Source organism: Gorilla gorilla, chromosome 2, assembly GCF_029281585.2.
Source record: "Gorilla gorilla gorilla isolate KB3781 chromosome 2, NHGRI_mGorGor1-v2.1_pri, whole genome shotgun sequence".
Lineage (NCBI taxonomy): Eukaryota > Metazoa > Chordata > Mammalia > Primates > Hominidae > Gorilla > Gorilla gorilla.
In genome coordinates this window covers 185,343,274-185,367,930 of record NC_086017.1, presented here as the reverse complement: position 1 = coordinate 185,367,930, position 24,657 = coordinate 185,343,274, and the positions used below count along the sequence as shown (strand labels likewise).

Genomic DNA, 24,657 nt, shown 5'->3' with positions numbered 1-24,657 from the left:
TATAATTCTGAAGATATTAAAAAAAATCTAACAGTATTAATATACATTTGTTTTGGTTTTCTGACATCTTTATAAGTATTTTTTAGTTTACTAGAACAAAGTATGCTAGAGCAAATGATACAAATACAGATAATTTTTAAAATTATGTAGCTGTTTATCCACATTTGCTCAGGAAAATATTTTAATAAATAAAAATTGTGTAACTAAAATGCACCTGGTGATTTCTATAATATTCTTTCCCATTTCAGGGACTCAACATTAACTAAATATACCGAAAAAGATTTAGAAGGAAAGGCACATCATGTCCAATATATCCTAAAATATGCCACCTAGATTCCTAAAATATGGGAAAAATGTATGTTTTATCATTAGTGAAAGTGCCTCTTATGTGGATGCAAGATGGGGTTGACTCATGGTATATCCAGGCCTGAGCATTGTGGGGTTTATTGCCTTTAAAGTTTATATCTCCATTGGAGGCAGAATCAGCTTGATGATTTCAAGAGATTTTTTTTCAGCATCTCCTGGTAAAATCAGGCAGCTTAGTTTGGAGACAGGTTTAGGCCAAACCTAAGTTCATGTCTTTTTCCAGGGATAGACAGATTTCCCTGAAGTGTATAATAAAATGTTGTATTTTCAACTGTTTGCATAACCATGTCCTACTGTTTACCACACCATCAGTTGATGACTGGCAGTGTTAGCTGACGAACTAACTGACTCATCTCTTAGACCAATGCCAGTTTGATACTAGCTAAAGGTGGCTTTCACGTCAGTTTTTGAGCAAGTGACCCTGAGAAACCTATAGAGGTGGCTTAGTGTTGCTTTAGCTACATAGTGGCATTAGTAAAAATACTGAGATTAGAACAATCTAATCTGTTTAATTAAAGAAACAGTTTATTATTTCAAAAGAAGCCATTTCTTTACAGATGAAATCTCTCTTGGAAATGTTCATCTGTGTTATTTTGTCATCTTGAATCAGAATTTTACTAATATAAATGAAATGTTATGTAAACTATGTTAATAAATTAAGTCTATACATGATTCTCCAAATATATGGATTCATTTAATGACTGGCTGTTCTTTTGAAATTCAACATTCATGTGTTTTTGATACCAAAAACAAATACCATATGTCTGGTGCTCCTATCACAAAACTCAACCTTACAAATTAAGACACTTCATGAATTATACTTGACAGTGTATACTTTCTTCTTGGATATAAAATGACAATAAAAGATCAGAAATTAAAAGATGGTGTATGTTTTTATATATTCTCTGTCTTCCTCTCTATTATACATAAGTAATGCAGAAAAAGTATTTGCTTTGCAAATTTCTCCAATACTCTTCTGTTCTTGTGAAATTTCAAATTAATAATGCAGTTGGAATGGGTGATTCTATGCATGGTAAAATGGAGATGGAGTTCATAAAGAACAACATGGTAAGCCTTGGACAGGCACTTTTTGGAAAAAATATGTCAAAGCCAGAAAATGGAAACAAGAAAAATATTTCATGGATTTCAGCAGCCTCAATACTCCATGCTGCCTTGCCAAGTTTAGGGGGAAAAATAATGCTTTTGGAGTTAAAAATAGGAAAAACACTGAATCAAATGTATTTTTCTTTTTAATCAAAAGCTCTACCAGTGACCTTGATGCTTTGACAATTTTGGATCATGCATGCGAAATAATCAATAATCCATTCTGTACTCAGACAACAAGTGAAATCACATGTTTTCAGACACACTAGCTTATGACCGCTTCGTTAGCTTCATACTAATAAAGGGTTTAAAATGTCTATTGTCTTGAAAATAAATAGATTATATACAATCGCTGCATGTAAAAAGTCTCATCTTTGATTTTGATCACTGAATAAACAAAGATGACAGAACTGTAGAACGTCTTTGTCTGATTTTTTCTTCAAATCACCCTTTAAAGTAAAGAAGAGTAACTGTAATGCTAACTATTCTGAAGTGTGCTTGAAAGGGCATCCTTACCAAGCTCCACAGGAGACAAAGAAAAGAGTTTGACGAAAATTTAAACATGCACAGAAAAACTGAAGAAACAAAGCTTTAAACAGATATTGAGTTCAACCTAACACTCAGTTTGAACAGAGAAATATACAGAGCATCACATACTACTGATGGTGGTGGCATGCAGACACCAAAATTGTCAAAATTTGCAACCTGCATAATACCTTTGGTTGAATTGCTCCAACGGTTACCTTCAGAATAATGGGATAAAGTCAGCAGGTTGACACATGAACCCCCAGCACCAGATCCAAAAACAGTGATTCTTAAGGGGTCACCACCAAAGAATCCAATGTTTTCACTAGTCCATCTTAAAGCTTGTATGAGATCAAGGAGTCCATAGTTCCCCTTTGCGGCCTGATCGCCTGTACTCAAGAAACCTGAAAAATATAAATTTAGAAAACACGTTTTGAGCTGACGTGAATCAAATAGACATCAAATTTAAACACAAATGAAGCCTGTATTAATCAAGGTAGGGACAGTCCAAGTTCATTAGTAAAAATTATTTTCCATCATAACAAAAGAATTTACTTTAGCAAGAATAGTAGTGGCTGAAATCTGAAAAATGACATTTATCTTCCCCAAATGCCTCCCAACTTATCCAGGTAACAGATAACAGGGACAGATAAAGGGAATGCAAACATTCTGAAAACCTCAGGGAAGACATTCCAGGGGCCAAGCTACTCGGTGGAGACATTTGGATAGTATCATAGGGCTCATGTGAATATGTATTTTGCAGAAAATACCATGTCTGTCCTCAAGTTGCTTGTCGTCAAACGTGGTTGGAATGTTAGGTATGTGTGGCAGAGTGGCAGGATGGACATGTGTAGAGCAGGCGGGTATTTCTGTAAGACTTGTAGAGAAAGATTTTGTAAACTCCATGAAATTATATAGAACTCTGCATATATATGAATATGTACATTTTTATCAATGATGATCAATGATTAAGAAAGAATTACTGTGTCAGATGACTTGAGGCCACATTTAGGACTACTTCAAATGCCAAATTGAGGGGAGCTACTCAATTGGGAAATGGTGTAGAATAATTGAAGGTTTTTGAAAAGTTCAAACATATATTTCTGGAATGCTCAAAGCTCTGCTTTGTAGGAAATCTGAAAATGAGTAGGAAAATGAGGTGAATCTGAAAATGAGGGGGAGAGAAAACGGAAGCAGGGGAGAGAGTTTAAGGCTGTGAACTGACAGAATGGCAAAGGCAATTGAAAACAAGAAGATGGATAGAAAAAATATTGTGGCATTAAGCTCTGAGTAACTGTTTGTTTTACATATGAAAGTTGTAGAAGGGAGAGTCAAACATATTACTTAGCAATATCTTAAACAAACATATTCACTCATTTAGCTGACCTGATAGCTTTTATAGTGTGTTTATTATAACTTGTAAAACAAACATCTATTCTCTAATATATTTTTGCATTTAATATAAATGAAAATTTAGAAAGTGTTTCATAAAATACTCCATCTTATGGACTATTTTATATTATGTAGAAAATATTTAGAGTCCTATTAGATATAAATTGATTATATTAAGGGATATAATTTCCAAGTTCAACAAGTTTATAGAACTAATTTTTACAAATTCATTCTCTCTTATTGGAGACTTATAGAAATTCAACATAATGGATCAATTATTGTGATAAAAATTATTTTATTCAATTTGAAATATATCTCTTTATAAAGTAAGCTAGGACATCGATTACATTTATGAAAACAAAACCATGATAACACTACCTATCAGGTTAGCAAATAAATCCATAACCAAACTGAATATATGGATAAGAAATTCTCTAGCATCATTGTAGAAAGGAATAGATGAAGACAAATTCTCCTGAATAATTTCGAAAAATTTGAAGAAATGAAAGTGCTAAGTTATTCTTTTCCTACGAGATCAAAAATTCTAAGAAATAAAACTGCAGCTCTAACTCATTGTGTGTGTGTGTCTGTGTTTGTGGAATCCTGAAAATGTTAACTTTCCTTAAGACTAAAGTTGTAAAAAATAATACAGTTCAAATAAACAAATTTTTCTGGTCATACCCATTCTCTTTGATTGAATTTGCATAATAATTTAAGGAAATTTTTATGGTATCTTCTTAGATAGAAGTATTTGCAAATACTCAATATTCATATAAATTAGAGGATAATAAAATACAAAACAGAAGCATGGCAGGAATTCTTTTAACTCTATTTGCTATCACATGAACTTTGGTATAAGACAGTCATTAGTTTAAACTTCTGAAAGATTCTCTTACAAATGTTTTGGTCTATAAAGACAGACTATTGGCATGAACTCTGAAAACAACATTATGGAAGCATTACTGTACATTAGATAGAAAAACTCTTGAAGGAAAAAGGATATGTGTGCATGTGAGAGAGAGAGAGAGAGAGTGAATGAAAGAATAAGAACATAATACTCTTGTTATGAGGTTGGTGCAAAAGTAATTGCAGTTACATTCAAATTACTCCAGTTACATTCAAATGAATCTTTACATCCATACAGAATTAACTTACTCATAAAATAATCATCATTCAATGTGTAGCATGTAGAGAACCACGGTAATCAGACAATTATTTCTACATTAACTAAATTGTATCCCCACTGTAATTCCAGTTATAGATGCACTCTTTAGTCAAATAGCTTTGTGTTTATATAACAGTGCTGTAAAAAAAAAAAAGTTCCTCTGAAGAGTAACTTCTACTTTATATATAGTTTAAAGAAGTCTTGTAATATGTTCAAGAAAGAGTTTTAAAGAAAATAAATTCAGTTCAAAATGTCATTATTAAACCACAGCATAGAAAATAGAGTAAATCATTGGGTAGAAGTTATTGTGCTGTAGCCTCAAAATGTCCAAGATTACTCAGTCAAGCTCCATTTTTGCCCTTCAGTACTGAATTTCTCTTTCTCCTGATTCTAGTGTATTTCATGTGTATGTTCTATCTATCTATCATCTATCTATCTTTCTATCTATATCTATCTATCTATCTATCTATCTATCTATCTATCTATCTATCTATCTATCTATCCATCCATCCATATCATCATCTGAAACTAACTGATCATTAGAGTGAATTTAGAGGACGACGCCGGGTTTTATATTAGGAAAAACTGATAGCAGCTGTCTTTATTAAGGCCAACTGACCAAGCAAATAACATGTCTTCAGACCTGGTAGAGAGATATATACTTGCATACACTTTTTGATTACTGATGGTATATTCAAACAACATCCTGTGGGTAAGTTAAAGGCACAAAATGAGGAAAGTTAAATAAATTGCTGTCTCAAAAGAGATACAGTTTGCTAATTACTCAAGTGATGTACATTGACAGCATTCTATACCTTGCTATCTAGTGAAGTAGTCATTTCAAGTTCTTTTTAAATTGACTTAGCTGTTATGTCCTTAACAGCACAACCATTTCAGATCACCCTAGCTGAAACTTTACATTGAAGTGCTCAACTATAGTCCAGTCATTGGGGAACTCAGTTTTGCAGAGTCCTCACTTCATGATTACTTTGGAGAAGAAGGCTTTTCCTTTAATGTCACTTAAATCATTCTTAACAGATAGTCACTATTTTATCTCACTTTTCTTGACACTCATTTTAAGTTCCTGGGATGTGTGACTAATTATTATTGTAACACACTGGCATATTATTATTTTTGTAAAATAGAACAATAATGACTATAAAGAAAACTCTTTTCCTTTTCAGAAAAATGCACAAAATTTTCCCCCAAAAAATTCAACTACTTAATTTACTTGACTCAGGAATGTAAAACTTTAACAATTAGTAATTTTAGAGTTAAGGCTAACTCTCAAAATTCATAATTGCAATTATGCTAAAAATTATTTGACTGATTCATATGTCTATTGCAATTGTCATTCACCTATTTGTCCAAATAGAATTTATTTAATACCAGTCTTCCCACTTAAAAACTCAGTCTATCAAAAAACATGTCCATTTGTGGTTCCTACATGAAACTACTAGTTGATTACATCTACTGAGCAGGCTTAGCTTGAATTTTCTGTTTACCTGATCTGGCAACTAGAGTTAGTTTCAAGTGCTAGAGAGAAACCAGGTAATTGAACATGGGTGCATAGGCTCTTGGAATGGAAAAATAACCAGGCCTGAAATAAATTGGACAAGGGGAAAATAAATAAAAACAGATAATTACTGTGATCAAGGTATTGGCTTGGGCTACTGTTGTATATGGAACTCAGATAACTCTCTGATAGGCAGACCCTAAGGAGTGTGAAAGGAGCTAATTTAAATTGTCAGGCAGTAGCCCTGCGGTTTATTGGTTGACTCAATTTATACTTAGGTCTCTTACAATACAATCAAACAAGCATGTACAAATATCTTTAGAATGTTAAAAAAAATACAGACTGTTTACATCTGAGATGACATCTAGAATGTCAGAAATTTAAGATGACAGTGATTCTGTACTGTAGCTGTGCTTCCTTCTTTTTTAAGGTAGGAGCATATTTGAGTGCCTATGTTTATAGTTGTTAATTTCTAGAAACACTGAATAGAATACAATATTCTTTTTAGTCCACATTATGTAGCTCAAGCTATAAGGTAGAAAAGAAATGTGCAGTGTTTATCAATGCTGTTGCCTGGATACAGATGACTGTGGTTTGTTCTTTGAGTCACATTGCTAAGTATTTCAAAATAGAGACCATACTGAGTATTAAAGAGCCAGCCTTGCAGACATGAGACTCTGAATGATAGTGAGACGTCCTTCTAGGGACTTGGGAATACGGATCAGAAAAATAGCTCATTAAGGACTTTGCATCTTAAACATAAAAGGATTTAAAACTGTGGAAATAAAACCTTGAATTCTTCCAGGTAAAAATCCAACTCGAAATCCTATGTGCTAACTCTCCTTATCTTTTCAGTTGCCATGTTCAGTCATGTCTTCCTCTGCATTCTGCCTCTGTCTACTGCTTTAAACTTCATGTCATGGACTTATTCCAGGTCCTCCTCTTTTCTTCTTAGACCCTTGAAATCATTCTAATTAGTCAATTAACCTCCAAACTTTCAGCAAGCAAGTATCCCTTCTATCTGTCACTACTCACCTATGAAAAATATTCTCTTCTAATGGGGTGACACGGCTATACAGAAATAAAATCCTCATGCTAGAATATGATTAGTTTCTCTTTATTTCTGTTTGATTCAAAATTGTTTAAAATATAATGTATTTAAATCCTCACAATTAGGCATATATGGCCAAATGATTCTTGACAAAGGTGCCAAGACTATGCAATGGCAAAAGAACAGTTTCTTCAACAAATGATGCTGGGAAAACTGGATATCCAGACACAGAACAATGAAATTGGACTCTTAGCATACACCATATAAAAATTAACTCAAAATGAAAAAACCCAAAACTATTAAACTCCTAAAATAAAATATAGATTAAGAATTTCAGGAAATTAGATGTGGCAATGATTTCTTGGATATTAAACCAAAAGCACAGGAAAAAAAATAAAAAATAAATAAGACTACAACAAACTTCAAAACATCTGCGCATCAAAAAAAAAAAAAAAAGAAAGAAAGGAAACCAACAGAATGGGAGAAAACAATTGCAAATTATATATTTGATAAAGTATTAATATCCAGAAATTTTTACAACTAAACAACAACAACAAAAAACCCAAATAACCTAATTAAAAAATGGGCAAAGAACTTAAATAGACATTTCTTCAAAGAGATGTACAAATGGACAATAAACACATGAAAAGATATTCAACATCACTAATCATTAAAAAATGCAAATCAAACCCACACTGTGATATCCCCTCACACCCACAGGGTGACTACTATGAAAAAATAGGAAATACTTAGTGTTGGCAAGGATGTAGAAGATTTGCAACCCTTGTTTTGGTGGGAATGTAAAACATGTAACCCTTATCAAAAATAGTTTGGAGATTCCTCAAAAAATTAAACATAGGATTAGTATATGATTCAGCATCATTCTTCTGGGTATATATACAAAAGAATTCAAAGTAGGATCCCAACGAGAAATTTGCAAGTCCATGTTCATCTAAGTACTATTTATAATAGCCAAGAGGAAGCAACCCAAGAGTTCATTGACAGATCAATGTATAAAGAAAATACAGATAAAGAAAATATACATATGATGGAATATTGTGTAGCTTTAAAAAAGAAGCACATCTTGTTACATGCTACAACATGGATGAGCCTCTGAAGACAATGTGCTATGTGAAATAAGCCAGCCACAAAAAAAGCAAATACTGTAGGATTCTACTCATATGAAGTATCTAAAGTAGTCACAATCATAGAAACAGAAATTAGAACAGTGGTTACCAAGAGCTGTGGAGAAAGGGGAAGGGGGAATTAGTATTTAATGAGTATAGAGTTTCAGTGTTGTATGAAAAAGTTCTAGAGATCTGTTGCTAAACAATGTGAATATACTTAATAATACAGTTACTGAACAGTATATGTAAAAATGGTAATAACGATAAATTTAATGTTAAATTTTTTTACTATAATAATAAAAAAATTCTCCAAATTGGACAACTTGTGTTCTGTGTGAGGGTAAAGCACACACACACAGCATTTAATTATTCACCATATATAGCTAGCTTCCTTGCTATTGTGTTCCCTCGAAGGTTACTGTCTAAATTCTTCTTAGAAAGCAATGAAGGATAAAGTAAAAATAATTTCCTTTTTATGTGTATCCTTTGGAAAAAAAAAACCTGGCTCTGAAATGAGGTTAATATCTTAACATCAAACAACTTGATGGTATTTCCAAAATTTTACGTTTTGGTGAATCTATTTATCAATTTGTTCTAAGACAATTTGCTCTTTAATGACTTGTCTCAGAAATAACACACTGTGTTGCTGGTCATGGCTTCTGATCACCGACAGCTGGACACGGGGGAGTACAGTGGGAAAGAAGAAGATGACTGTAAATAGATGCCTGGAAAGAAAACACCTATAGCTATTTCTTTGGTTTTCAGTTTCCAAATTCCAAACTTTCACCATCTACAAGGTAAAGAGGTGAGATTGTTCCTTCTATGTTACACTCAATGTTAACATCTTGTGACTCCTGCCCCCAAATAAGACCGGAAGTATTTATTTTAACCAAATTTCTTCCCAATTTAGGTTGTAATGGTTAGAAAAAAGGGCCCTAATTTACTTAGCTCTGAATCATGAATACCATTCCCATTTCAAGAATGCCCCAAGATACTAGGGAGAAAGTAACCCCCAGCTCCAGCCCCCATCACCAACCACATATTCTTCACCACAATTTAAGGCTGTTAGTGTTTTCTGGGCCTGCATCTTAAGAAAAGTTTATCCAGCACTCCCTGATTTAGGCTATTGTGTACTTCCTGTCTATGTGCATCTGGACAACAAACCTGGTATTCAAAGTTCACGAAGTTCCTGTGCAGTTTGAATAACTGCATTCACAAAGAAGTGAAAAAAGAAGAAATCTCTCTTCTAAAAGGGCTCTTGAGTCAAAAGAAATCATATTCTTCATTTCTAATTGCTTTGATTGTGCGGGAATATGTCTTGTGATTTAAAGACATAGTGCACTTGGAAGCATGACATTGAAGAAACGACAATGTCTATCATATAAGAAAGGTCCTCAGGAACTATACACTTCAGAATTATACTATGTAGCTTCAGGAACAATAAAAACTATACAAATTTTGCAATTTTCTAACTGTTCAATATTTATTTTTATCTCTCTTAAGTGTTCCCATTGTAACCTATGTGTGTGTGTGCTTTGTAATGTACTATTTATAAGTTATTCATATTCCATTTTTTTCTGGACTAGAAGCTCTATCCACTGTAATTGTCCCCAGATAGTCATTATATACATGTTTGCTGAATAAAGGACAGCGTTAATGTTATAATTTTCTATTAACACATGGAGACTAATAATTAAACTTTCCAAATGAAAGAGGTCTATGTATCTTTCTTAGATGGCAGCAATGAAGTGAGAACTTAGGAAAAATCCCTCTCAGCAGCCAATCTTGAGGGAAAGTACTCTAAGATGCAGTGTGGGTGGCATTAGCTTTGAAGAGAGGAAAATAGGACAATCCTGGGTGGGGCTTATCCGAGATGAGATAAGAGGACACGTGGCCCAGTAGGCTATCCCAGAATACTGGTCTAGAATACAGGCCAAGGTCCTAAAGTTTGAGAGACTCTTGAGATACCCCCAACATTTAGTGTGGTAAAAAGACAGCCAGACTTAGGATAACCAGGATGTTAGTATAGTTTGGATATCTGTTTCCTCCAAATCTCAGGTTGAAAATTGATCCCCAGTGTAGGAGGTGGGGCCTATTAGGAGTTTGGGTCATGGAAGCAGATCCTTCATGAATGGCTTGTTCCCCTCCTCATATGACACAATGGTTCCTCTTTGCCTCCCACCATGAGTGGAAGCCAGAGGCTCTCACCAGAAGTAGATGCTGCTGTGATGTTTCTTGTACAGAACTGCAGAACCATGAGCCAAATAAATCTTTTTGCTTTATAAATTATCCAGCCTTATGTATTCCTTTATAGCGACACAAACAGACTAACACAGGTTTGTGAGCAAATTACTGTGTCAATTACTTAGTCCCTCTGAGTTTTGGTTTCCTAATAGACAATATCAGTAATAGTACCCACCCCATAAAATTATCATTATTAGAAGAGATAATGTTTTTAGTATGCAGGGGGCTTAATATATGTTGTATAAAAATACTGTGGCTATAATCAACTAACAAATTTGACATTTTCTTTATTGTCACCTATTTCATTAAGTAGAATAAACCACTTATCCATTTTTACTGAAAAAAATGAAGTCAAGAAGAATTAAAAGAAAAAAGTTTTTAAAAATTACAAAAAGTTAAATATTTATAATATACAAAATAGGGTTAAATTTACCACATTTTTAAACTATTCCATGGAAAAGAGTTGGCAAAGCATCTCAAAATACATATGTTCAAAAAATAACATGCTGGCAAGGTTGTGAATCACAGGGAATGCTTATACACTACTTGTGGAATGATATTAGTTCAGCTACTGTAGAAAGCAGTTTAGAGATTTCTTGAAGAACTTAAAATAGAAATACCGTTCGACCTAGGAATCCCACTACGGGGTATATACTCAAAGGAATATAAATAGTTTTGCCATGAAGACACATACACATGTATGTTCATTGCAGCACTATTCACAATAGCAAAGACATGGAATCAACATAGATACCCATCAGTGGTGGACTGGATAAAGAAAATGTAGTACATATACACTGTGGAAATATATGCAGCCATAAAAAAGAACAAAATCATGACTTTTGCAGCAACATGGATGGAGCTTGAAGCCATTATCCTAAGCAAATTAACACAAGAGCAGAAAACAGAATACTGCATCTTCTCACCTGTAAGTGGAGGTTAAATATTGAATACACATGGACATAAAGAAGGGAACTATAGACACCAGGGCCTACTTGAGGGTGGAGGCTAGGGGGAGGGTGAAGATTGAAAAAACTATCAGATACTATGTTCATTACCTTGGTGACAAAATAATCTGTACATTAAACCCCCTTGACATGCAATTTACCCATGTAACAACCTGCACATATAGCCACTGAACCTAAAATAAAAGTTGGAAAGAAAAATATATATATATATACACACACGCATATATATATGCACTGAGGGCAATATATATATACATATATACATATATACATATATACATATATACATATATACATATATACACATATACACATATATACATATATACACATATATACACATATACACATATATACACATATATACACATATATACATATATACACACATATATATATACATATATACACATATACACATATATACATATATATATATTAAAACAAAATACTGTTTACCTAAAACTAAGAGGACAATATATATATATATATATATATAGATGTTGTATAAAAATACTTTGGCTATATATATATATATAGATGTTGTATAAAAATACTTTGGCTATAGCCCTCTTAGTTTTAGGTAGAGTAAGAGTATTTTGTTATACAATAAACAAATTTAAGGAATTCTATTAAGGGTAAGAAACATGTTTGTATTCACTGTAGGTAGTTTCTTAGAATTGAAACCAAACATTTAATTGTATTGTAATAAGAACAGTTTTGTAAGCCAAAATACTATGATGATGATGAAATAGAGGACACTGTGTCTTGATTTGCTGGCAATTCATTACCTTAGAATAGTTTTTTTAAAATTGCTAATACACATAACTGATGTAATTTTTAGGCTATCGAAAAAAGAGAGTAGAAAAAAACGCCATCTCCTCCAAAAAAAGTGTGAGGGTGAGGGAGAATCAGGGAGAGAGAGAGAGCGAGAGAGAGAGGTGATGTGTGAGAAATCTGATCATCATAAAAGAGGTAGCAAGGATTAACTGAAAATAGCTGGGTCTGAGTGGGAAAGAGGGATGCTATGGTCTTTAATTCCACACTAGCTGATCCCTGAGACAGACACAAATAATAAAAAGAGAAAGATATAAGATAAGGTCTGGGTAATGTATAAAAATGACAAGATAATTTAGCAAGAATGTTGGCTAGACTAGATTATTTTCCATATTTTATTTCTAATATCTTAAGATTTTTTGAGAGGATAAATGTCCCCCTAATGAATGACTAGGAAAACCTGGTATTTATTATATGCTGATAATATTATAGTCTTCTCAATTAAAAGCTATTCTGACTGATTTAGTGATTTTACAACTTTTCAATACTTTCAGTATTACAGAAACATTTAAAAAATGGTGGAAAGAGCTGCTGTCTACACTTCAACTATATCTCCAACATAATACCGTTTACTCTCCCCTCTTCCACCCTCTCCTTCCTTCCTTTTCCTCCCTTCCCTTTCTTTTCTCTCCCTCTCCTATCAAACCTGAACTCACATGTCGAATTTAATTTTCTATTTAGTCCTTTTAACTTTGAACAGTTCGTTGGTTTTTATTTTTCTTGACTTTGACATTTTTTGAGGAATATAGGTCTGTTATTGCATATAATGTCTCTCAATTAGGGTTTATCTGATGTTTCTTCATAATTATATTCAGGTTACGGATTTCTGGTAAAAGATTAGTGAAGAAATGTTGTATCATCTCCATGCACTACAACAGGAGGCACATGATGTTGCTTTGCCCATTGACCGTTTGGTTAGGGTGGTAATTTTGCCATTACTCCATTAGAAAGTTACTATTTTCCCTTTGCATGGGATAAGTATAAAGTATATAGACACATTGAAACTATGAACATTTTCTTTTTCATCACTTTTACACACTAATCTTAATGTCTGTTGATGATCTTTAAGAAAATTTAATGTTATCATTTGTTTTATTATTAGTTGGAATTGGCTGTTAAAAAAGCTTTTTCTTCTTTTCAACTTTTATTCACTTATTCATTTGTTTATACCATTATGGACTCGTGGGTTCTTATTTTATTCTAGTGGTTATAATCTTTTACTGCCACATTTTGATGCTACAATTATCCCACATATGGCTAATGCGAGCCCCTCAAAGCTGGTTCCTATGTCATTTTGACATGTACCCATTACCTTTGAACACATCTTTTCTTTGTCACAATAAATACAGCAATTTTACAAGAAACCTCTAACTAGTAGTTAGGGGACTTTGGCTTTCCTTTATTTGTCTAGTTAAAATTTTTGAATGGTCTTCTCATATAATTCCTAAATATTTAGTAATTATCAAATTAATTAAATTTACAAAAAATTTAATGAATGCGAATTAAAATTACAAAAGGTAATTATAAAAATTATTTTTCGAACTTTATATATATATAAGGATATATAAAGTTGCTGCACAGATCATCCCAGGATCAATATTTCGTATCCTTCAATCCAATCAAGTTGACACTCAGTATTAACCATCACACATGCACTTTGATTTTTGCATATGAAAATTATTTAAAAATTCTAGTAATTACAGGAAACAGAAACTGAATATATATATATACATATATATTCCACTAGTTCTGTCCCTCTAGACAACTCTGATTAATACAACATGTATTTGACACAGGAAACCAAACAAATGCATTAGTTGTTGAGGGTAATGGCTCCCAGATCCATCCTGTCCTGCAAAGGACATAACTCATTCCTTTTATTGGCTGCATAGTATTCCATGGCCTATATGTACCCCCATTTTCTTTATCCAGTCTATCTTTGATGGGCACTTTGGTTGATTTCATGTCTTTGCTATTTGCGAATAGTGCTGCAAGGAACATATGTGTGCATGTACCTTTATAATAGGACAATTAATATTCCTTTGGATATATACCCAGTAATGGGATTGTTGGGTCACATGGTATTTCTGCCTCTAGGTTTTTGAGGAATTGCCACATTCTCTTTCACAATTATTAAACTAATTTACACTCCCATCGACAGTATAAAAGCATTCTTTTTTCTTCACAACCTCACCAGCCTCTGTTGTTTTTTGACTTTTTAATAATAGCCATTCTGACTGATGTGAGATGGTATCTCACTGCGATTTTGATTTGCATTTCTCTAATGACTAGTGATGATGAGCTTTTTTATATATGTTTGTTGGCTGCATTTATGTCTTCTTTTGAGAAGTGCCTGTTCATGTCTTTTGCCTACTTTTTAATGAGGTAGTTTTTTCTTATAAATCGGTTTAAGTTCCTTAGAGATGTTGGATATTAGACTTTTGTCAGATGGATAGATTCCAAACATTTTCTTCCATTTGATAGACTGTCTGTTTTCTCTGTTGATAATTTCTTTACTGTGCAGAATCTCTTTAGTTTAATTAGATCCCATTTGTCAATTTTCGCTTTTTTAGTAATTGCTTTTGGTGTCTTCGTCATGAAATCTTTGCCTGTGCCTATGTCCTGAATCGTATTACCTAGGTTTTCTTCTAGGGTTTCTACATTTTTGGGTTTTACATTTAAGTCTTTAATCCATCTTGAGTTGACTTTTGCATATGAAAATTATTTAAAAATTCTGGTAATTACAGGAAACAGAAACTGAAGCTTATTCCTAAGTTTTGGAGTATAGGGGTATTTCATTTCCAAAAAAGAGACATAAAATGGGGTAAAACCACAATCTAGAACAGTACTAAATAATCTCACATACGTTGCACATAGAAGTACCAACACACCGCCACACACACACAAACACACATGCACACACCAAATAAAAATTGAAAGCACTCATGTCTATAATTCATCCTAGCTAAAAAATATTATTAATGGCTTAAATTTCATAGATTATGGAAACAGCATGGTAATATGAGTTATGTAGATTATGTCACTAGAAAAAATAAAGATAATGAGGAGGGCAAGGAATCAGCTTTCTTTGAACATTTCAAATATTGTCTGAGAAGTGGGACAGCATTTTGGAGAGATGTAGAGGAGACGATTAAGCAACCAATCTCTGGATTTACTTCCATTGGCGCTCTTGATAAGTTGTCACTGGGTGTATTGGCCTATGTCCCCTGAATAAACAGTATATCTTTGTGTTCCTGACACCTAGCTTAATTTCCATGGAATAAATATTTCATGAAATAATAAATAAATAACAAATGAATGAACTTCCTGATAAGACTTCTATTACTATACTCTCTTGCCTGATGGAGCATGTAACTTAATGAACTTGGCCTTTGACTTATCACGATACCCTGGGAATGGGAGAACATTAACACACACTATGCTCAATACATTTAAAACTTCCTTTATAATTTTTTAATAAAAATTTTCTGTTGAAGAAGGCCAGGAGCAGTGGCTCACGTCTGTAATCTCAACACTTGGGAAGGGCGAGGTGGGCGGCTCACTTGAGCCCAGGAGTTTGAGACCAGCCTGGGTAACATGGCAAAACATTGTCTATATAAAAACTGCAAAAATTAGCTGGGCATGGCGGTACATGATTGTAGTTCCAGCTACTTAGAAGGCTGAAATGGGGGGATCATTTGAGCCCAGGAATCAGAGGTTGCAGTAAGCTGAGATCACACTATTGCACTCTGGCCTGGGCGACAGAGTGAGACCCTATCTCAAAAATAAATAAATAAATAAATAAATAAACAAATAGAAGAAAAGAAACAAAGAGAAAAAGACTTAGTTCTATAATAACCTAAATATTCTCTTTAAATCTCAAAATTGATCAAAATATTCTAGTCTTTGCAGTCAGAGGGAGTTTGGCTGATTTTATCACTGTCACTCTCATTCACAGATTCCTCTCTGCAAAGTACCACTGCTCTTTGACTTGCTTTTTTTTTTTTGAGACGGAGTCTTGCTCTGTCGCCTAGGCTGGAGTGCAGTGGCGCGATCTCGGCTCACTGCAAGCTCCGCCTCCCAGGTTCATGGCCTTCTCCTGCCTCAGCCTCCTGAGTAACTGGGACTACAGGCGCCCGCCATCACGCCCGGTTAATTTTTTGTATTTTTAGTAGAGATGGGGCTTCACCGTGTTAGTCAGCATGGTCTCGATCTCCTGACCTTGTGATCCGCCCACCTCGGCCTCCCAATCTTTGACTTATTTAAATGGTCAACTCCTTCTGTCTCTAAGGTTTCGCTTAAATGTTTTTTGGGAGTACTTCAAACATAGCTATCCTACCTTCCTCTAAACACCCAGTTTAATCTAGACATTCATTTGTAGCTGTGTACCAACACTGAGTTGGAAATTTGTTTAACACCATCCCCACATCTGGCAAAGTGCCACACATATAGTAGGTGTATCATAAATACTTATGAAGTTAAAGGTGGCTATTTCTAAGCACCTTTGATTCTGGAAAAAAAGTAGTTAAAATATATATAACAAGGGAGAATTAGTTAATGATTTCTTTTTATGCATAGCCTAAATACAAATATAGTTAGACTATACTGTGTTTACAAAAACTAGAAATGAATATGTGAGGCATGTTTTATATAACTTTATTGATTTTTCTTGCAGTTAAAAATGCTGATTTTATCTAGATTTTATCCTTATATTTATTTCTAAAGGAAAGGAAAAACTGGACCCAATTTTTTTTGTATTGGTAGACACAATGGTAGATTGTATCTACCATTCCTGACATTACGTAGATAAAATCACTATGGAAAACCTAAATATCGATAAGATTAACTAAGTGAAGGTAATATGTTTATTTTCATCTAACACAATTATCCATGATTATGGGCATAATAATTAGACTCAAAGGTGACAACCAGGAATGGTGTAAGTATTCTACAACAAATGATCTAGAAACACAGGTAGAGAGAAAAGTCTCAAGTTAGATGCAATGAAAGCTATAGAAGAAAGAAAATTACACTAAGCTACTTTTCAATAATCAGGTCTCGGATAAAACTTGAAAGATAATTCAAGTTTCTCACTATTCCAAACTTTAAATTACAAAAAAAAAAAAAAAAACACCAAAAATTAAAAAGGACTCTTCCTAAGAAATCACAATCAGTAGTTTTTAAGAGACAAGTTTGCGAACCCTATATTAGGGCCATATGGTATGTATTTTGGTGCATCTGCTAAGTGCGCATAAATGCACTAAAACAAGGAACTGAAATATCCTGAGGCAAACTCCTGATTCCAGCAGCCAGTGTAGCAGTATCAGCAGCTAGCCTCAAGGAATCTTGTTTACTAACACCAAGGGGATATATGATAGTTCTGAGTTAGCTGTTTACAATTAATCTACCTAATATTGAAAATTGGAATAATTTTTGGCTTTTGGATTCCACTCAAATTTAAGCAACATGGTGATATTGGCTTCCGCAATCCTCTGGAGGTACTGTCTGAAGCCCCAAATCTATTGCTGTGTTAGCCAGTGAAGGCACCAAGGAGAAAATTATTCATGTAACTTGGCCTTCAGTTAGAGAAATTTTTCAAAAGTTTTCCTAGGGTTGGAATTACTACAGCAGCTAATATGGATCTTCAGCTCAGAGGGTCATGGAATGCTGTTCAGCAGAGAAGGAAATATTAAAACAAGTAGAAAGTCAATTTAGAAGAGGCAGTGATCTGAATCTCCCCCAGGGTGCCCTCACATTAAGCTCAGATTTGTAATTGAAAATAAATCTTTCATGTCCGGGTGACAAGTCTGAGGTCCTGTTCTGGGTGCAGTTTTCACTAAGCATTATATTTTCCTGCTTGAAGTCACTGTCCTTTTCAGCTGATTTGACCTGTAATGCCACAGTTGTATGTTGGTTGCCAAGTGATTAGCTATTCAAGAAAAAAAGTGAAACTAATCTCTGTATTAATATACGTGAGGTGAAATGAGAGGGAATCTGAGACCGGAAGGCACAGAGACTGATATCACAAGCTATGCAGCAAGGCATACTCTCCCAGATACAGTAGCACAATCAAACCCAAGAGGAAGGGTGACATTTGGCAGAGATGGTGCAAGAGACAGATGCTGTGGGTTGAAGTGATGGCTTGATTTTCCAGCACTTTACTGTAAAGAGTGAGTCCTTTTTCAGAATAAAAAGAGCATGTTGTTATTATGCCACTTACAAAAAGTATACAAGTACAGAATTCATTTTTTTTCTTTTACATTGAAGATTGGAGGGGAGCTATGTTGAAAAAAAGAAATAATTTTAAAACATTTGCTAATTTTACAAAGCACTTCTACATCAATTTGTAGCTACTGAGCAACCTAGACTATTTTCCCTCTGTTAGAAATAACCCCTCGTTCTCTTAGAGAATCAGATAATGATGAAAATCAATTAATATCATGAACATGAAAGAATCTTTTAATGAAAAATAGTTCATTAAATCAACATTTGTTGGCCATCTATTCTTTGCCAGACACTCTGCTAGTTACTCAATTTATAGTTTTAATAAGACATGTCTCCTGTTCTCCCTTTTGCACCTTCCTGCAATCTCACCGTGGAGACAGTATGTGGAAAATGATGCTTTGGAGCCTATGTACTGAATCAGAGTTTCTGGAGAGGGGCTTAGAATCTCTGGGGTGGAATCTGCTGTCTTATCAAATTCCCAGGTGATTTTGATGTATCCTAAAATTTGAGAACTCTGATGTCTTAAAGATAAAGAATGTAAAGAATTCCAACAAAAATATTAGGGCTGGAAGAGCCTTCAGTAACTAGTGTGACCATATAATTTTTCAAATGAGAAAACTGAGGATCAGAGAGGGAATGTAAATTGCCTGATTTCACATGGCTGGTTAGGACCCTAGTTTTTCTGTTTTCTAGTCCAGTGCTAGTCAAGGAAAAAAAAATAGGTTGTGGATTTCTTTACTCAAACAACTCACTATATTGTGTATGTTCCCTTTCTTTTTTGCTTTACTGGTAAACTATTTCTAGATAACAATATTTTGTTATAATACAAATTTTATACATTTCCTCTCCTTTTCGCTTTACTAATCTACTATTTTTATGTAATGGTGTTTTTTGTTATAGAAACATGATGGCAAAAATCTAGTAATTGAAACTACCTGCTGTGTTGCCCTTTCCTCCAGACTACATTTTATCCACACTTAACTATTTTAGACAAGTAGGGGTATTTTTCCAGGCAAAAATCTGTTTCTTTATGATAAGAAATGAATATGTGAGGCCTGTTTTATATACCTTTATTAATTTTTCTTACAGTTAAAAATGCTGATTTTATCTAGAAATTATCCTTATATTTCTAAAGGAAAGGAAAAACTGGGTTTTAAAATGTGAGCCAATAAAATGCTTATTCTTGCCTTTAAAATTCTATCTACCTTGAGAAAAAAAGGTTTTGTCATAAACTAATTTTATTATTCTCTTTGTCAGGAAACTTTTTCCAGAGCTGAAATATCTACGTAGCTTAAGCCAGTTTTCTTTTTTTTTTTCTGCACTCAGAAAAGATGGAAAACATCTGGCAGGTTCCTCTGGCAGGATATTCAAAGAAAATACTTTCTTTACTCTTCAGGCAAAGCAATCTAATTCTTTTTTTGTCTGTGTTGCATGGAACTAGTCTCCAACTTTTATGTAAGTGTATAAATACATAATGTAGATGGATATTTGTTGATCAGAGCCAAATTATAGTAGCTTAATTTGCAATTTATTTAAATAAAGTTAATTATAACAAAATCAATGTTATAAATTCTACAGAAAATAATGTGCTCTTTAGGGTTTTTACCTGTTATCCATGCCAAAAGAAATATCATCATGCAACAAGCTAACTTTTTTTCCAAGCTTATCTAAGAGGAAAGGCCTGCTGGTATATTGCAATTGCCCAGCTTTGCCCAGGTGCCATAAGGTAGCCCATATAACAGGGCTACCTCCTGGTTGAGGAGATTGTAATGGCACAAGACAGTCTGCCTCCAGGAGTTATGTTTTTCTAATTTGCACAAAGTTACTTTACGAATTAGCGGCAGCTCACCAAAAGGTCTACAACAAGCTCTGGCCAGGTGTTCAGCTTTAGATTTGAATGTAAACAGGCTTAGACTTTTTTTCCTAAATATTAAGGAAGGCTACCCAACCATTTCTTACAAAGAATTTTCTTACATCATTACTCATGATACATTGTGAATTGAAAATCCAATAATAAATAAACATTATTTGAAAAATGTTCATTTTGTATTAACCATTTCTGTGAATATTTTACAGTTATAAATATAGCATTTTCCTATTTTTGTACATAGTTTCCTTTTGGTTTTTAAAATTAGAGTTGATTGATATTGCTGTGATGGAAGATGGATTCCACCAGAGCACATGTGATGCACTGACTGATAAAAAATGATCAGCACCAGTTATAGGTGCACGTTTGACAATCAGAGGAAACCTTGATTCCCTATTAGGCTAAGCTGGTGTAGTCATATTTTGCTCAACAGTAAAACAAAACAAAACAAAAAAGCCTTTTTCTTATTAAAAATAGCATGTCAGATTCTGCCCAGAGAAACCTCACTCAAAGGAACAAGCAAGGCTCTAAGGGTAGAAAGGGTGATCAATATTTGATTATCTATATATCCTGGGTCACAGCTGCTTCTTTCCCCCGAGATGGGCCATAGTTTTTAAATTGTTTATGATCAGAAGTAAAGAATGTTAACTTCTCAAACTCAGCTTCAAGGCCCAGCACCAACTCTGCTTCACTAATATGACCTCCTTCTCCCTTCTTTTTCCCTCTGTCTCTTTGACTCAGGCAGTGCAGACTTTTGTTTCTTCCTTTTCCAGACCTCAGAGTCTTCCTCTAGGCTTTCAGTGATGCCAGCGTCCTTCTAGTTGTGTTTCCTTTGCCATCTTAAAGTTCCTCTGCAACAGATGCCCGCTCTTCAGGCAATAATTTTGTCTTTTGCAATGCTTTCCCCCGAAACAAATAAACCCCCTTAACTGAAATCAAATAAATACAATTCAAATAAAAAACTCATTTGAATACATATATTTGTCTGATCTTTCCAGAATATGAACTAATTATATTTTAGTAATGCCCATTCTATCATATAGCAATTAATAATAATGGTGACTAATCCTATGTTGTATCACCAGAATTTACTGAGACCATTACTCTGTGCTAGGCACTTGGCTAAGTACTTGCATATCATGTTTCATTTAATTGATGTAATAGCCCTGATTAGAAGATAAGAGTTTAGGTTGCCTAGTGAGTTAATGACAGAGTAATACTTAAGGGCTTTGTCCTGAAAAAAAGTGTGCACTTAATATTTTAATAATGAAGTGTGGCTTTATGTATGATCTTTTTTTTGAACAAAATATTCCTCTGCTGTAACAACCTAAAAGATTTCCTACTCTTCTCAGTATCTCTCTGCTGAACACTTAACTTTTTCTTCCTTAACAAATCATCCAAGCTACAACCTTCTATTCCTTGATAATATAATCTTCTCCTTTCCAGAGGTCACACATTGGAACAAATGCATGACCCATTTGTGACAATGAAACACAGCAGCCTCCTTCTTATGATACAAAGGCACAATCAAAGAAGAGAAAAATAACTAAGCAAAAAAGGAAAGTGAGAGAAAACTCCCCTGGTTTTAAACATAACTCAATAGAAAATTGGTCTTTCATCAAAAGTATTTCCAGGCTAATGACTTGTGGTTTCTTTAGCTTTCATTTAAGTAGAATAGGACTCACTTTTTACAAAGTAGGTAAGTGGATAAAGTACTCATTCAACTTTACATTAATTTTAAAGGAAATGTGAACTAGCTTCAGTTGATATGAGCACTCATCTCAAAGAAAGTGTTCTGTCAGAGCTCCTGGGGACAGAACTGTCTAGCCTTATTTCAAGAAAGGACCATATTCACTTGTCATGCAATGTGAAGAGACTGACATTGGATCTTTGCCCTGTGAGCTCCATTCTTTGCATCTCCTGTTTAGTACTATATGGTTCTAAGAGGGAGAAAAAAACTCTCTTAATTACATTCATAACATATCTTATAGTTCAGTTCAAAAGAAAATTTATTGGCAGCATGTGACAGGTACCACAGAAGGCACCAAGTGTAGAGAGGCATGGGAAATAAGTAACTTGTGAATTAGAGCAGTCATGTGAAAATGAAAATGAAGGAATAAATGCAGTTCTCAGCTTATGGCTATACATAAATGAAGCAGTGACATCATAGAAAAGATGGGGGAAGGGAAGGACCTACAAAAGATATGTTTTTAATATCTACAAAATAGGACTCAAGATGTGCATCATTTTATTCGGAGTCTAAGGCTGTGCCATTAAGAGACAAATATATGGGCACTAATGGAATTGTTACATCCCCTCTAAGGTTCCTAACAAATCTCATCTGAAACTTTTAATTAAATATAGCACCATCGCAAATTTCCTGGATGTGGAGAAGCCACAGAGTAGGAAGCAGAGAAGCAGGAGTGGAGAGGATGACAGGATGGAAGTAGTATAAAAAACTCGAATTTGAAAATTGTATATTGGATTATAATGCCCACTTTTGTTCTGATTTCCTATACTATATAGTCTTTATTTAGAGTTCTTTATTATAGAGCTGTAGCTCCAACATACAGTCTTTTATTTTTATTTTTTTGAGACAGAGTTTCACTCCGTTGCCCAGGCTACAGTGCAGTGGCACGATCTCGGCCCACTGCAACCTCTGCCTCCTAAGTTCAAGCGATTCTCGTGTCTCAGCCTCCTGAGTAGCTGGGACTAAAGGCACGTGCCACCACATCCAGCTAATTTTTTATATTTTTAGTAGAGATGTGGTTTCCCTGTTTTGGCCAGTCTGGTCTCGAACTCCCAGCCTCAGGTAATCCGCCTGCCTCGGCCTCCCAAAGTGCTGGGATTACAGGCATGAGCCACTGTGCCCAGCCTATACAGTCCATATTTAGTGCTCTTTATTATGCAATGTGTCCCTAGCACACTTTCTACACATATTATGTGCTCAATAAATGCTGAATTGGTGACTATGCATATTAATGGATATTCTTTATAAACAGCTGTCTATTTGCCTGACTCTGTTCCCTATTAGAAGATAAACATTTGAGAAGGTTGAGGGGAAAGAAAAGAAATCATCCTTATATCTTCTGCCAATCTCTACACACAGTATGCCATATGTACAAATTTATAGAATAAAAAAAAAGTGAATCTGGCTATCATTTCTCCCAAGTGAAAATGGGGTCTTAGCACTGTAGTCCTGTCTACATGTCCCTTTACTTGTCTATCATCTAGCTGAGTTCCACTTGCAAATCTGAAGTTGGAGATAGAAATCTGGTGCCTATCAGTGCCAAAGCTAAACTGATTGTGCAGTGATCCATGTCAATTGCTAACAGCCAATATGAATGAATTAGTCATGCCTGGTCTGCTTATTTTTTGAATACAGACACAGGCTAAAAACATGTCCTATGGATTGTTATCTTTTTCAAGAACCTAATTAATGTACATCACACATCTGCAAACTTTCAGGCAGATTTACAGACCCTTTCAGTTCTTGTTCAGATAAGGTCAGACATTGGAGCAAAGCAGAGCAGTAACCATCACTGTGGAGCCTGAAAATGTCTGGTCTTTCACAGCCAGGGTGGTTTCCAGCTGAGATGGCTGTTTTTGGTTTCCTGAGATAGCTTTAATGGACTGTTTGTTGGCTTGGGCTCTTTATCTCATCTCCAGGCTGGGTCGCTTGATGAGTGAATAATGAATGCAAGTTGGTCCAGCTGACAGTTGTCAACTACCAAGAGGCTATAGATAACTGTAAGTAAAGTTAAAGGATTGGACAGACTTCTGGCTGAACTGATAAAATCATTTAGATGAGAAGTCTGAATACGATGTAGAGGTAGAGTGAGAGACAGCAGGAAGAAGAAAGACCTGTTAAAAGGCTCTTTGGAAGAGTTTTGAGAGACAGACTCTTAACAGAAAAATGTAGGTGGGTTTATCTTTCACAGCCATCCACACTACCTTCATCCAGATAATAATGAAGAACCTGTGTTAAATGGAAGCTCAATGAGTGGTGAGCCAGTTGAGGTCAGGGACTAGTTGTACAGCTTCCAGAATACGTATCCTCAGAACCTGACACATAATAGTCATTCAACGACCGTACATTGACTTCAACTGAAAATGGACACAGTTCTGTCAAAACTGAGGAAGAACCTTTGATATTGATCTCCAAGTAACACCAAAAAATAATAATACCTCAAAAATGTTATTGGCATTGTGAAGAGGCATGCACAGTCTTTCCTAAGATAGGTAGAAATGAGCCATAGTAATTTAGAGA

At 34.4% G+C, this 24,657-nt stretch overlaps 1 protein-coding gene across 22 annotated transcripts in view; it reads right to left on the bottom strand.

Annotated features, from left to right (window-relative positions):
* NLGN1 (neuroligin 1) overlaps positions 1-24,657 on the bottom strand; it is an 887,779-nt gene that overhangs the window by 5,375 nt on the left and 857,747 nt on the right. For 16 of the 22 annotated variants that reach the window (XM_055383656.2, XM_063704374.1, XM_055383659.2 and 13 more), the window contains one exon: positions 2,187-2,399. In XM_055383656.2, the coding sequence (XP_055239631.1) occupies positions 2,187-2,399 (213 nt within the window). The remainder of the gene's footprint in view (positions 1-2,186; positions 2,400-24,657) is intronic. The other 6 variants (XM_063704375.1, XM_063704371.1, XM_063704370.1 and 3 more) reach the window with 1 other exon arrangement.